Raw genomic sequence first — 15,569 nt, forward strand, 5'->3', positions numbered from 1 at the left:
AATAATAATTGTGTATATAGTCATATAAGTGTGTCACTTTTTTAACTTTTGAACAAATTAAAATTTAAGAGAATATATGTAGTTGTAAAAAAATATTTTTAACTCGAACAAATAACAATATAAAAATCTAGAATATTAAAATAAATTTTTAAACTAAAGTAATTTCATAATATATAAAATTAAAAATTAGTAAAAAGATTAATTATTAAAAAATAAATAACTGCTTATAGAAATATATATATAACTTATTGGGTAAAATATTAATCAATCACCCAAGAAGATAATATTTCTAAGACAAAAGAAAACAAATGAATAAAAGTATTATTTATAACTTACATGGATAACAACTAAAATGTCTCTAAACAATGTAGGACTTTTTAGCTTGTAGTGTAGTTTATTTTTCAAAGAAAATAAGAGAATGTGTCACAAAATAAGAAAAATAGGAAGAAGAAAAAGTAAAAAGCCACCTAAACTCTTATTGTGCATTCCTTTATATATATATATATATATTGATTGATGATTTTTTTTTTTATAACAAAGTGTATTTTTTTTTTTTTGGGGAAATTTGACAATCTATACTTAATTAACCTTAAAATTATTTTTCTAAACATAAATACTATAAAATTGCCTATATATGACAACTTTTATATTATGTCCAAAATACCCCTTTAATTACTTCACCCCCTCCCTCTCACTTCTTCTCTCTTTCCTTCTCTCTTTCTTTCTCTCTGCTGCCTGTAGCTACACCACACAAAGGGAGGGAAGCTCAAATTTTTACTTTCTCTACTCTCGTTCTTTTCACCTCACTACACTAGCAGCTACTAGACTACAAGCTTACCACTTAATTTCTGTCATTTTGGCCGAGCATACACTAACTCATGGGTAATTTTTTTTTTGTTTGTGTAATCTTGTTTGTTGTTATTATACTTAGTTTAGAATGTTGTTTTGATGCTTGATCTGTGGAATGTTGCTGTTATTTTACTGTTTTTTCTGTTAAATTGTTTGCTGCGTGTGAAAACTGGAATTTTCCTAGTTTCTGCAATTTTTTTCGTATGGCCCGATGGGGTCCGATGTTCGCCCGATGGTGGCCCGATGGATAGTGAAAAATGGGCTAACAAGGGTGAAATCCCGATGGGGTCCGATGGGCCCAAATAGGGGTCCGATGGTCGCCATAAAATGTTTTTCGTCTACTTTTTTTAGCCGGGTCGGATGGGGTCCGATGGCATCCCGATATGGTCCGATGGGCTTGTAAAACATATTTTTTTGTCTTTTTTTTGAGCCGGGTCCGATGGGGTCCGATGGACCCCCGACAGGGTCTGATGGGCATTGTAGAACATATTTTTTTTCTCTTTTTTTGAGCCGGTCCGATGGGGTCCGATGGACCCCCGATAGGGGTTCGATGGCCACCCATTTCCTTATTTATTTGGGAGGAGCCCGATGGGGTCCGATTGTACCCCTAAAATGTCAGTTTTTAAGTTTTTTTTTGCCTAGTCCAATGGGGTTCGACGGATCTGATTTGGGTCCGATAGGGCCAAAAAAAATTGTTTTTTAGTTTTTATCGGTGAGATTTTTGTTGTAAATTATAATTGTGTTTTTTTAAATGTATGTGACAGGTTCAACTGTTAATGCGTGTGTTACGTATAATGGTGTTTGGGAGCTTGATGGTAGAGATTGTGTTTATAAACGGGGTGAAAATTTGACAATTGACATTGATCCGAACCTAAGTTACTCAGGTTTGGTTGATGTCTTGTACGAAGAACTGGATGTTGAAAAAGCGAAGTATGACTTGAAATTGGAAGTAAATTACAAGTACAGGAAAGGCTATGAGTATCGCCCTGAAGTTATTCGAAATGATAAGCGTGCAAGGTACTTTTTATCTACACTTGCGAAGAAGCCAGATGAATTTATTCCTTTGTTTGTGACTTTGCTAAAGAAGAATGTTTGCGTCGATCCTAGTCCCGCACCAAGTTCTGTTAAGGATAATCGTAGCGAGGTTGGGAGTTTTGTTCCAGAAATAAATCCAGAGGTGTTTGTTGCGGATGTATTACCTGAATTACCGACCATGATGCCGAGTGCTGATATTGTAGCACAAATGCCCTTCATTGATGGTTTTTTTGATGGTCCAGACCCTGAATGTTATGTTGAGGGCAATGATGGCGTAAGAGACGACGAAGGTACAGAGGCCCCTGCTGCTGTACCTTTGAACTTGACTCCACTATCGTACCAAATACCACCGAGGCCACCGACACGGAAAAGAATGCCCCGTAGAGAAAATTGCCAAACACCTGGTACTAGTAGTAGTCGTCCAGGCGAAACCAGTCATGGAAGAGACACTACTGACAGTACAGGTCCTAATAATGGTAGAGAGACCACTGATATTAGTGGTCCTACTGATGCTCGAGGGACCAATGTGACTGGATGGAGCGATCCATTTTCTTCTTCGACAAGTTACGGTAAATTCAAGGAGAAAATGTATACAAGAGAAGACATCGAGGATCATAGTAATTATACATCTACGGGTGGCACACCAGGGGGAGTTACATGTGGGAAAGTTTTTTAGAGACAAAGAGCATTTAAAGATGGTTGTTGGCCTGTATGCAATCAAGAAAGGGTTTGACTACTACGTTAGGAAGTCTGGTACTGATATTTGGTACGTCACATGTAAGGATACAGATTGTGGGTGGAGATTAAGAGCGACGAAGAACGTACTTTCTAACATGTTTGAGGTGAGTACATTTCATAATGTACATACATGTTCCCTTGATCTTCGAGGAAAAGATAACCGTCAAGCATCACCTTTGATAGTTGCCCATGTAATTAAGGATTAGTTCGCAACTGATGGCTCGGATCACTTGGCCTTTGATATAAGAAAAAGTATGCACAAGGATTACGGGATCCAAATGAGTTATGAAAAGGCATGGAGGTGCAGAGAGAAGGCACTACACCTAGCTCGGGGTACACCTGAAGATTCGTAATCAAAATTACCTAGTTACTTGCACATGCTACAGTTGAAAAATCCAGGTACCATCACGGATTTTGTGGTAGAAGATGGTCGCTTCAAGTATTGTTTCTTCTCTCTGGGTCCTTGTATTCGGGGGTTTAGGTTTTGTCGACCTGCAGTATGCGTTGATGGGTCTTTCTTGAAGACTAGATATGGTGGGTAAATGTTGTGTGCAGTACCTTTGGATGCAGGGAGTCATATCTTTCCGATAGCTTTTTCTATAGTTGACAGTGAAAACCACAATTCGTGGACCTATTTTATGAGAAAATTGAAAGAAACGATTGGTGATGTTGAGAACTTAGCCTTTGTTTCGGATAGGCATCAAAGCATTGTTCGTGCTTTGGATATCGTGTTCCCTGATGCACACCACGGTGCATGCTACCACCACATTATTATGAACGTCAACCACAAGTTCAAGACTGACGTCGTCACAAATCACATTTACACGTGTGCCTACACGTACTCAAGATCAGAGTTTCATAGAGAATTTGAGAGCATTCGGGCAATGAATGCTGCGGTTGCACAATATCTTGAGGAAATTGGATTTGAAAAGTGGGTCTGGTCGTACTTTCCAGGGGTACGTTACAATGTAATGATGAGCAACTGGACTGAGAGCTTCAACAACACAACTAAGGATGCAAGAGGCTTCCCGATCATTGCTGTTGTGGCATTCTCGAGGTCCAAAGTCCAAAAGTGGTTTGCTTCACGAAAAGAAAAAGCTGACAAGTGGACGAAACCCCTAGCACCAGAAATGGAGGACTTGGCATTGCATTTTGAAAAAGGTCAGTTTTTGAACGTTGACTCATGCAGACCTTACACGTTGCAGGTTCACCCTGGAGGAACAGTTCTCACCGGTGGCATAGTGGACTTGCAGGAACAGAGTTGCACTTGCGGCTTGTTCCAGTGCATGAAGTTTCCTTGTCCTCATGCATGTGCTGCATCTCAGGAGCAAAGTATTAGCGTGTACACACTATGCTCGCCATATTACACAACAGAATATTGGAGGAGGACATACGAAGGAACAATTATGCCAGTTGGTGACGAGGATGATTGGGAATTGCCTGATGACATAAAGAACATGACAGTTGGAGTGCCTGTTGAGAAGCAACCAGTAGGGCGACCCAAGAAGCAAAAGGTTGGAAGAATTAAGAACAACCGAACTGCTTGTAATGGTGAAAGGATTATCGAATCACGAAACTGTAGCAAGTGCGGTGCCAAGGGGCACAACAGAAGCACTTGCACCTACCGAGGTTGAACATAAATTTTTAGTTTATTTGTATTGTGATGCGTTGGAATATTATGTTATTTATATTTATGGTGTAAAATATTTTTAATTTGTGGCATGAACATGTGTTGTACTGTTATGTATTTCTTAGAAAATTATTTCTAAACTTTGTTAAACATTTGAGCCAAAAATAAGTTCTACTGATAAAATAAAATAATTTTAGTGAAAAGTAGTTTGTTCAAATTGAAAAGTGTAAAAGTAAACATTGTTCAACAAATATAAAAAATTAAACATCCAAAGTTCATGCCAAGTTCTGGTAGAATAAATCTACTGCCCATCTCTGGCGAAAGAGCGACATATGCTGATCATGTACTCCATCGAATGGTAGATCCAATAACTTATGCTCAATATGCTCTATGACGTACATTCCACAATCGCCGCTGCGATAGTAGGTAAACGCAAAATTTAATAAACCATAGAGAATATTATAAAATTTTTATGTTAATTAATAAACATACTATAAAAAAAATGCATTTAAATTACCTCGATTTTGTCTGAGGTACAACTTTATTGTCCATTATATCTCAGTCGAATTTTCTTACCTAGATTTCGGAGGCTGTCATTTGAGGGACCATCACCATGTAATGAGTGTCACATACACCACACTGGTCCACCAATTTGGCTAGTAAAGGGCACCACACATCCATCAGCGAATTCAGTTCGTCTTTCGTTAGAGATCCAAGACTCGAATCAAAGACGAATAGCTTCCACAACTCAAGATTCACCTTCATAGCGATCCAATGTTTCGGTTTGTCCAAGAACATGGCCATGTATATGCACTCCATGTTGGAAATTATTTTACCAGGATCTTAGATCTACTCACAAGTATGTTGATTAATACCCTAAATATGAACTTTCTAAAATGATGAAATAAACACATATAAAGTTTAGGAAACCTTACATTGGGTGCAGCGGAATATAATGACTCCTTCCGTTCAGATATCTAGCCCTTGATTCCTTTCTGTAGAAGAGCATTATCAATATCTGAACCTGGATCTCTTTCTCTGAATCTTTGGTGCTGAAACTCCTTCTTGCTGAAAGTCTTTCTTCACGATCTTCCTCACTGTGATTGAGGTATCACTTGCTGTGTGTGGGCACTACTCTAACACTAAGAAATTTCAAAATTGAAGAGGGAAGAAAGAGAAGAAGGTGGCGGCTAGGTATAGAGAGAGAAGGCCCAGGTTTTTCTTTGAAGGAAAAAGTAGAAAATTTAGTGTTAAATTTCCTGAAGCCTTCACTATCTATTTATAGCATTCCACTAGGGTTAGGTTTGAATTATTTGGCATTAAAATAATGAAAATATCAGAGGTAAAACCCTACAAAAGTGGCCAGCCATGCAATGTGGATTTGGGCCTCAGTTTTTGCAATTTTGCAATTTTATCTTTTCTGCATCTGATTTTCTCAGAAACGCCAATTTTCTAATTCAACCATTTAAATGCCAATTCTAACTATTTAATAACTATAAATAATTATTAAATAATATTGTCATTTATCATATTTATTGATTGAACCATACAAAGTATCATAATTAACAAATATGCCCCTAAAACTCTTTCTTTACAATTTCGCCCTTACTTAGTGAAAAATTCACAAATAGACATAGTCTAAATTGAGAATTATAATGGATTAATCAAAACCAATTATATGAGTCTTACAAGCAATATTATCTCAACTAGTGGGGGGAACATGGGTCTATATAACCGAGCTTCCAATAAGTAGATCAAGAATTTATAACCTAAATTCACTGACTTATTAATTCTTCGTTGAATCCATGCATAGAACTTAGAATTGCACTCTCAGTATATAGAATGCTCTATATGTTCTACCATATAGACACATCATTAGTTATCCATTGTTATAATCCTAATTTGATCAATGATCCTCTATATGAATGATCTACACTGTAAAGGGATTAGATTACCGTTACACCCTACAATGTATTTAATCCTTAAAACACTTAACCCCGTATAAATGATATTTCAGCTTATGTTAAATGAGATCTCCACCATTTATTTTCGTTTGGTGAAGCTCGAAGGAGATCATCCTTTACTTACTATTTGCCAGATAAAAGCTATAGATTCCATGTTTATGTTAGCGCTCCCACTCAATTGCACTACCGTGTTCCCAAAATGTATGTATCACCCTGACCCAAAAGTAGGCTTAACTAACAAATCAAAGAACACGAATAGCCTCTTGAGATTGAGCCTAATCATAACAGGATTAAGATCATTTGATCTAGGATGAACTAGGCGATATTGACTTGAATATATATTACGGTAAGTTTAATAAATCTAAGTTAAAGTTCAATATCAGTCCCTTCCGATGCATACTCCATGCATCCAACCTGAGCTTTACTTTAACCAATGCTCTGGAAAGAACATAGCATTTCTCCAAATGCAAGTAAACTCTTGTTGTAGATTATCATATCATTAAAAACCTTTGTTTGATAAATCTAGGAAACTTTATTCACATAGTCATGTTTGCTTTCTAATGTGTTGACAGCACAATAAACAGGATCAAGTATGTGAAAAGGGTTTCAGATGAATTCATACATTATGTACATATAATCATGAAATAAATCATGTGAACCATGCAACATTAAATGTTATTTCTGATCTATATTAATAAGTAAATCTGATTATATTGAAATGAGTTTTATTTAGGGCATAAAACCCAACACTCCATACCCTTCCAAGAAGGAAAGAATTGGTTTGGATCCCCACGAAGGAGTTCCAAGATGGACTCATCCCAAACAAAGTGATCATGGTCAGTATTGCTCTTCCAAGCATCCCACCGACCCCTCAACGATGAGGAAAACCAAGATGGCATGACAGGACACTTACGTGGGTACAACTCTGGGAAGAAGTGTTGCCTCCTCCTCATCATATGGAAAGCATCATCCAAATGCTGCACAGCACATACAAATAAGTCAGCACAACCACATTACAACATTTAAAAAAAACAAATAACAACGGTAAATAGCAGTAAATAACAACATATAATACTTAGTTAATAAACTTACATCACCAAAAAGCCATTGTTTGTCCGTATTTAGCTTCGAGAACCAAGCCACGCCACATAGACCGGTGAAGACGTCCCTCGGATACTTGTTTCCGATGGTTCCCACTAACCAATTTCGAAAACTATGTAGTAGCTTCTCATCAACGGGCCGAAGTGGGTCAACATTCACATTGGCTATTGATGGCTTCATCTTCTTCTTCATTTTGGTGTACTCGTCAAACCACCTTGGCCTTTTCTTCGGTCTCTTCTCCACCGTGTTGGAACGGTCTCTAAAACCTGTACCTCTGAATCTTGGGTATCTCCAATGGACGTGATCGACATGTTCTGAGGTGTCTAGAGTACATCTTCCACATCATTAGGTCTGTAATCATTCCGAAGAATGAACTCATCTCTTGGAGACACGGCGTCTGGCTGTGGCTCTGCCTCTGCGCTGGGCCTTCTCTGATCTCCCATAAGAGCCAATAGGGTCTTCAAGTAACCCATTATCTCATTCTGCCCTTTCAGAATATCAGTCTGGCCTTGCTTCTAAGCAAGCTGTTCCTTCTCAACACGCTCCAATCTTGCCAATATGGCAGAAGATATTGGTACCTGAGGTTGTGAGGTGCTGGGAATAGATGTTGACTGCGGCATAGATGCTGACTGCGGCATAGATGCAGAATCGGGCATTGAGGCAGACGGTGGAACAGAACGAGCCCCTGATGGTGGAGAATGTGGTGGTGTATCATCTCTGAAGATTCCAGCTTCCTCCGCTCGCTGTTCTAGCGTGTGTGCAAGCTTTGAAGCTTGGTTGCGCAAACTATCCTGAGTAGGCTGTCCATCATTGCCAATAACCGATTCCTCCATATCCACAAATAGAGGCGCCTCACCTCCAGTGACGTGGCTCAAAAACTTGGCCTCATTACTTCGCGGACATAAAACGGAGTACACTGTCAACTGCAAATTATAACAAATTGATTATTAAACTTAAATTAAAATAAAATAAATAAATAAACGTAAGCAAATACAATGAATTAACAAACTCACTTTTTTTTGCAAATAATCTGATGACTTCCTCTTTCCCGAGTGGGGCATCCTTACTCTCCCAGTTCACCATTCGGGGAAAGCGATGCGATCTTCTGATTGCAAATTTCTCAGCAAGCTCGAGGATGGACTCATAAGCCCAATACTGCAATGCTACAACATATCCATAGGCCGAATACTTTGACTCCTTCTGAGTCGTTCCCTTCTCAATCTTCTTATCCATATGCTTTTTCTTTTGTACGAAGTCCTTACTCCAAGTATCTTTCAACAAGTTGAAAGAAATTTCCCCCACGGGTAATTGTAGAAAAAAGGGAGGTCCTCAACCATTCTAATGATAAATGGGGGAACCAGAGTCTTCTCTTCTTTCCCAGTCAGAACACCCATCACGAACAGCACCAAACCCAACTTGTAACAATCATCCTTCTCAGTGCAACTCTCAAAGACGTTGTGCAGACGACCAATGCTGATATATGGATCCCCATTAAAATATTCTACTATCAAACGGTCTGACGTCGCCCTCTCCTCAACCTCAGCCTCAGTCGGTCCACGTAACAAATTAAGCCCAGTCACTAAGGCAAACTCAGTTCGGCCGAATTGGCATCTCTTCTTTGCAATATAAAAATGCACCTCATCATCTTTATTTGATTTTATCTTATGCATGAAGAGCTGATGGATAAGAGCACCCGAAAACGCTAATGGCTCTCTCTCAAAAAAAAATTGTTGAAAGGGGATCCCTCCTTCACCCTTTCCAACAACTCCATTTCCACAAATTTGGCTTTTACTTTGGGGTAATACCAACTACCCCCTCGCCAAGTAACACGACCAGTGTAATGTTCAGACACTGGAAGTAAAAGTCGAGGAACTTTGGAAGACTGCAGAGAAAAAAAAAAACAAATACATGTTAAAAAAATATATAAAAAAATTATGACACAAAATTTATAAATACATGTTGCAAAAATATAAACAGAAAAAAAATTAAAAACAAAATTAAGTGGGTGGGGGCATCGGCCCATGCATCGGGACCTATCGGACCCTATCGGGCTCATCGGACAACTCCAAAATGTAAACACAAAAAATTTTAAAATCAAGTAAGCATCGGGCACCATCGGGCCCTACATCGGGCCCATCGGGCCAATCAAAGGAGAAGTATGAAAAAACTTGAAGTAGGGGGCATCGGGCTGGGCATCGGGCCCCTATCAGGCCCATCGGCCTTGCTCCAACCTTTCAAAATAAAAACAAGCATCGGGCTGGGCATCGGGCCCCTATCGGGCCCATCGGGCTTGGCCAACCTTTTCAAAATAACAATAACCATCAGGCCCAGGCATCGGGCCCCTATCGGGCTTGGTCCGACTTTTCACAAAACCAAGCAACCATCGGCCCCTATCGGGCCTAGGCATCGGGCCCCTGTCGGGCCTTCATCTTCTGCGCCTAAATGACCTAACCATCCCGATGCATCGGGCTTGCATCGGGCCAACTGAAAAATTTCGAATCCTTCCCAAAATTCATCACAGATCTATTCTAACCCTAGATCTAATCAAATCACACCCTAAATCTATACACAAACAACATTTTAAACATAATTAATAACATAAAAAATAAAAAATGAAAGGGGAATTACCTTGCTCGCGTGGTCTGGGTTCGGACCGTGGCGTGTTGGGTTCGGTCCGTGGGGTGGCGGGTTTCCTCCGTGGGGTGGCGACTTCCCTCCATGCGGTGGTGGATTCATCGTTTGAGTGGGTGGTGCGATTTGGTTTGGGGGAGCTTCGGTTGTGCGAGTGGGTTGAGAGAATAAGGGACGAAGAGAGAGAGAGAGAGAGAGTGACTTTTGAAATGAGGGGGGTAAAATTGGGTTTTATGAAAATATATCCCACTTTACAAATATTGTATAGTATGAGATTAGGGGTCCAATTTTAAGTATTATTAAGTATATATATTCAAATTTCCTTTTTTTTTTTAAATACATTTAAAGCGAAATGTACAAAAACTTTCTTAATTTTATTATTTCGTGGGGCCCATATAAAATATAAATTATTTATAATAACGTCCCCTTAATTTACATTAGTGTACTTTTACTGTTGCATAAGGTGTGTTCCATCCTCATTTTTTTTTGGGAACTTTCATCAACCGACGCCATTGATATGACCACATAATTAATTATATCTATATATATATATAGTATAGTAATACATACAAATTTATATATATATAGACTAGATAGTACGTGGCAAGTCAGGTATGTTAATTTTATTTTAGTTTTTAATTTTTTTAATATCATAATTTAAAAAATTAATAATATTCAATGTAGTAATCATTGAAATTTAAAAAGTATAATATTAATTTAAATAAAAATAAAAATTATTATTATACTTTCTAATAGTAATTAAAAAAATATTATTATTTGTCCTAAATTTGTCTTCAGAATTAATTAAAATGCTTATGTGGTTAAAATAATATTTAAAATTCGATTAATTCTAAATATCAAAATTTGAAAATAATTTTTAATAAAAAAAATAAACAATATGAACAAATTTATTATTAATTGCAACACTTTAGGTGTACTAATTAAATTTAGGTTTAACTAACTGCTGATCCTTTACGTGCCAACATCTAGTAATTTGCTATTTTTTTATTTAAAAAAAGTCACCCAATAATTTTTCATAAACCAAAAATTCTGTTATATAACCATATTTTATATAGAATAAATATATACACTAACAAATGAAGATAGTAAAAATAACTTGGTTTTTTTATTTTTTAAATTTGGATAATACACGTGACAACTGACAAGAGATGTGTTGCTTTTTGTTTTTTTAATTAACATGTAGAATATAATATAAAACCATTTTATAATTTAGTACGTATTTCTTAAGCGAAAAAATTTAGTACGCATTTGGCGTGACCTAATAACATTATGAACTTTAAGTATAGGATATAGTTACCATTCATTAAAGTATGTATGTATATATATATTATATTATATTTTTATACACATATCTTCAAGGGTGGGATATGGAGAGCTTTCCTCTTTTATATATATAAAGCATACATATATTTTGACAAGACAAGCTTTGTTTAGGGTGTAACGTACGATCATTCATATTTATATATGTCATGAGATCTTTATAATTAAGTTTTAGGATGGACATACCTTTTTTTACGTATAAAAAGACGGGTGTAAATACATGAGGGTGGTACTAGGTTGATTCATATTTTTTAGGCTTTTTAAGAGGGATTGTTTCACAAAAATATAAAAATAACAAAAAACTACAAAATACCGTTTCACAGAATTTTAAATATTTTTACGATTTTTTTTAATTTTATTTACTAAAAATACAGTTTTTTTTTAATGTTGTAATCTTGTTAATTTGTTGTGATTTTTTGTTATCTGTCGGTTATTTTTTGTTGTTATTTTCAAGTTACTTTTATGTAGTTTTCTTGTTGATTTTATGTTATTTTCGTGTTATATTTTGGAAAACCGTATAAATGTAAAAAAACATTCTTTGAACGTAAAAATGTAAATATTTTATAAAAAAAATAGTGGCTTATGTAATTATTCCTTTTTAAAATACGGATCGTATTGTACTGGACCATAAAAAAATAGAGAAATTTCCATGGTATGCTATCTTTTGCCATTTTTTTACAAAAATACTGCCAAGCGGTATTTTTTTTACTTTTTTACTGTATTTTTTTTATAAGTTTCATGCTGCAGTATATTGTGTTAAGTTTTTACTGTTATTCTACTGGTGTTTCTTTAGTTGTTCTACTGCTGTTTTGAGTTGTTTTGTTTTGTGTTTTACTGCTGTTTCATAAAAACACAGTATTTTTGAAAATATTTCCGTGTGACAGTATTTTTGTAAAAGTTAATCTAAATTCTAATATTTTTATAAGTTTCTCAAAAAATATAAGTCATATCGTATTGTGTCATAAAAAATATGTGTTGTGTCATGTGTTATCCGCATTTCCCGTAAGGGACACGTAAAATTCAAGTCAACATCAAATGCCTACCAATGAGTCCCCAAGAAAGATAATTTAAACCAAATCAAAATTATATAAGCCCTTTATTTCACCTCCGTGATTGAATAACCACTATAACAAATAAAAATCTTACTATAATATTTTTTGAAGCATTAAAGAAAACCCCATTATTAAAAGTAACGATACTTTTTATAATATATTCTATGATTTATACTAAAATACTATTAAAAATATTTTTATAATAATTGTGTAGTATTATTTTAATACTTTAATATATTTAAACAAGCATTATCTTTATTAGTTTCCATAATATATTTTTTTTTTTGACTTATAATAAAAGTATTATTGAATATAATATAATAATACATTTTGTGTATTACTTGGTCACTACTTAAAATATAATTATTATTTTAATTTTCATAATACATTTTTACACTTATATTAATATTATAAAATATTTAATAATAATACATTTTTTTTTATTATTTATCATTCTCCCAAACCTAAAATATAATTAAAAAAATTTCAATTTCCATAATATTTTTTTCTCTTCATAACAAAATTAATTAGAAAGATTAGTTAATTTTATTTCATAAAATCTATTTTGTGATTGAAAATATCTAGCAAAAAAGAAAAAAATATTCATAATATGAAATACAAAATATTTCTATCAAACATAATCTCAAGCACAAACTAAATTGGCCTTGTAAATGTATTATAAATCTCATTATACCAATTTATCAATATTGTTCAGTCTTGAAGTCTTAACACATTGAAGCTTCAGATGAGGTTAAACAAGTTCCCAAATCTTTTCCTTTTGAATCTGCAATTTTCGTGAGAGCAAAAGGTGTAAGAAATGATTATAAACAATAAGAAACACGTTCACTATAGATATTTGTCCCGCAACAAAAAGAGTATACTAAATGAAAGTGTAACTCCCACAATCAACTAGTCTTTCAACTTGCTCTTCCCTCTCTAAGAAGACAAGTCTTCTCATTTTATTTTTCGAAAGTCCCAATTTGAAGAGCAGCTTGAGACAATCACAACCCACAAGCTCCTCATTGACTTTGTGGCCATCTTACCCATATGTTTTTAGGAGTACATAATTTAGCATATTATTCTCAAACATAGAATAAAATGGGTAAGCCTAAGGTGCTCATCAATATATAATATATTATATATGTGTACTTTCAAAGTTGCTACTCAAAAGAAATATTCTAAGATACTGATGGAGTAAATAAAACAGTAGATAAGAAATTTAAATGACAAAATAGAAACTAAGGCAAGGGATCAAGTATACGCTCCACCCTACTCTAACAAATAAGAGATATGTATCACATCAGCTTCACATTAAATAATATATTCATTTTCTATACTGATGGAGAAAACAGATCAGTATTGTGTAAATAAAATCTTTAGAACAAAATTTAAATTCCAACTTAACTGATTGTGTATATAAAATCTTTAGAACAAAATTTATATTACAACTAAATTATCATTTTAGATGCTTCCACATCAAAAGTGAAGGAATAGCTAGCTGCACAAAAATGCCCAAAACAGTAAGTAAAAACATGGTACAAAATTCAACTTCAGAATTAACAAAAAATAAGATTAATTTATTTAGGCAAGTAAGTCACCAACATTAGACAGAAGGAAGAAAGGACATAAGCATTACAAGCAATAGGTAATCTCCAACTAAAAGTTTAACTGAATAAATGAAAGAAGAGAGCAAGAGAACAGAATATACTGATTTCATCACTTACCTGCACTAAAAACACTTTAAGGTCATTCAACCACCTTATTTGTTCCTTCTTCTAAAATAGATGAGTTTTGTTATCTCAATTTTTGCACTCTGACATGGCATCACATGAATGGTGACACGTGAAGTCTACTTGGAACACCTGCTCGGGAAGCATAGTCCGAGCAGGATGCCTCACTGGCATGCCCAGAGCAAAGTATTCAGTAATCCTCACAGAATGGCCAAACACTTAGCGAAGTCTACTTTCGCATCATGAGTCATCAGCACAATCCCTATAACTCAGGGATCAATTTACGTGGATATGACATACACACGATCCTGCTATCAGTGTATTCAGCCTCAATCCCACGATCCTTGCATTCAACATTGATCCTTCGATCTTTCTGTTTATACGCATTGTAACGAGAGGGGAAACTCTTCCTCCCCAAGCTTACGAACCCTATAAATAGTGATGCATATTCACTGGGCAAAAGATCGGTCAAAAAGCAGTTGAGCTAAGACTATACCCTAAATATATTATCTAAGAATTATATATTTAGAGATACTGTTGTAAGAGCTATAAGAAAAAGAATATTTCTCTTTGATCTTAAGTCAATACAAATAACAAGGATTAGGCTATTACCGAACTGCTCGGGGCTGAACCTCTATAAAATTCATGTGTCTTTTTATTGCTTATCATATATTTGTTATTATAAATCGTTTATCGCTTATAAAATAGACTCGTTGTCGTTGGCTAAAAGTGAAGTCAATATTTTGGTGCTTTCATTGAGAGAAGGATCACGAATTGCTCTTTATTCAACATCCAATCGCCAATACGATGGTGCAAACTCGTAGAGGCCTGGCTGATCCTGCAAATTTACAGATGCTGGATTCTACATCGCAGAACCCAGGGAACACGAGGGTTTCGCCTGCTGTTAATCCTGGACAGCCGACGAGTGTGGGGAATGGTGAAGCAATTCCTGTAGATGAAATTGAGCCTGGTGTGCAAGAGACTGGGAATAACAGTTTCGCACCCAACCAAGGCATTCATAACACAACTGTTTCGCTTGGAACCAACGCCCAGACGGCTATCGGAGATACCAATGAATTACAAAATCTCCATGACGCACTCGGACTCATGAATGGTCATAATAATACCCTACATCATGATCAAGACGAACTATGCGCCGTAGTAAATCTTCCATTCGACGAACAAGGGCGTATGTTCGCCGAATGGAGAGATAGAGAGATGGAGGCATTAAGGGCTCACCATGCAGAGATCGAAGATCGTAGTCGGCAAGCTACCGTGTTGATACGAAGAGCCTACCAAACTGTAGGTCGGTAATTGCCGAGTGTCATTCCCCTAGGAGAGACGAACGAGGATCCAACGATGAACACTTCCAAGACTATAAATGGTCAGCCGCCCAATCCCCGGTCACGAGTTCCACTCGTGGGCCCAGCGGTAGGTGAGCAGACCCTGTCTGGTAATTCATCAGGAGGAGTCATACCTGATGGTTCCAACCAGATCA

At 35.9% G+C, this 15,569-nt stretch overlaps 1 protein-coding gene and 1 long non-coding RNA gene across 2 annotated transcripts; one reads left to right on the top strand and one right to left on the bottom strand.

Annotated features, from left to right (window-relative positions):
* Positions 1–3,506: 3,506 nt before the first annotated feature.
* LOC115720256 (uncharacterized) lies at positions 3,507–4,256 on the top strand. Its single transcript, XM_030649411.2, has one exon. The coding sequence runs from the start codon at positions 3,507–3,509 to the stop codon at positions 4,254–4,256; it is 750 nt and encodes a 249-aa protein (XP_030505271.2).
* A 148-nt stretch (positions 4,257–4,404) lies between these two features.
* On the bottom strand, positions 4,405–4,813 carry LOC133033973 (uncharacterized). The gene is made up of 2 exons (XR_009685968.1): positions 4,770–4,813; positions 4,405–4,666 (listed from the first exon to the last, which is right to left on the bottom strand). It is a non-coding gene; the product is annotated as an uncharacterized LOC133033973 (long non-coding RNA).
* Between the last annotated feature and the right edge of the window lie 10,756 nt (positions 4,814–15,569).

The sequence above is a fragment of the Cannabis sativa genome, chromosome 2 (genome assembly GCF_029168945.1).
Source record: "Cannabis sativa cultivar Pink pepper isolate KNU-18-1 chromosome 2, ASM2916894v1, whole genome shotgun sequence".
Lineage (NCBI taxonomy): Eukaryota > Viridiplantae > Streptophyta > Magnoliopsida > Rosales > Cannabaceae > Cannabis > Cannabis sativa.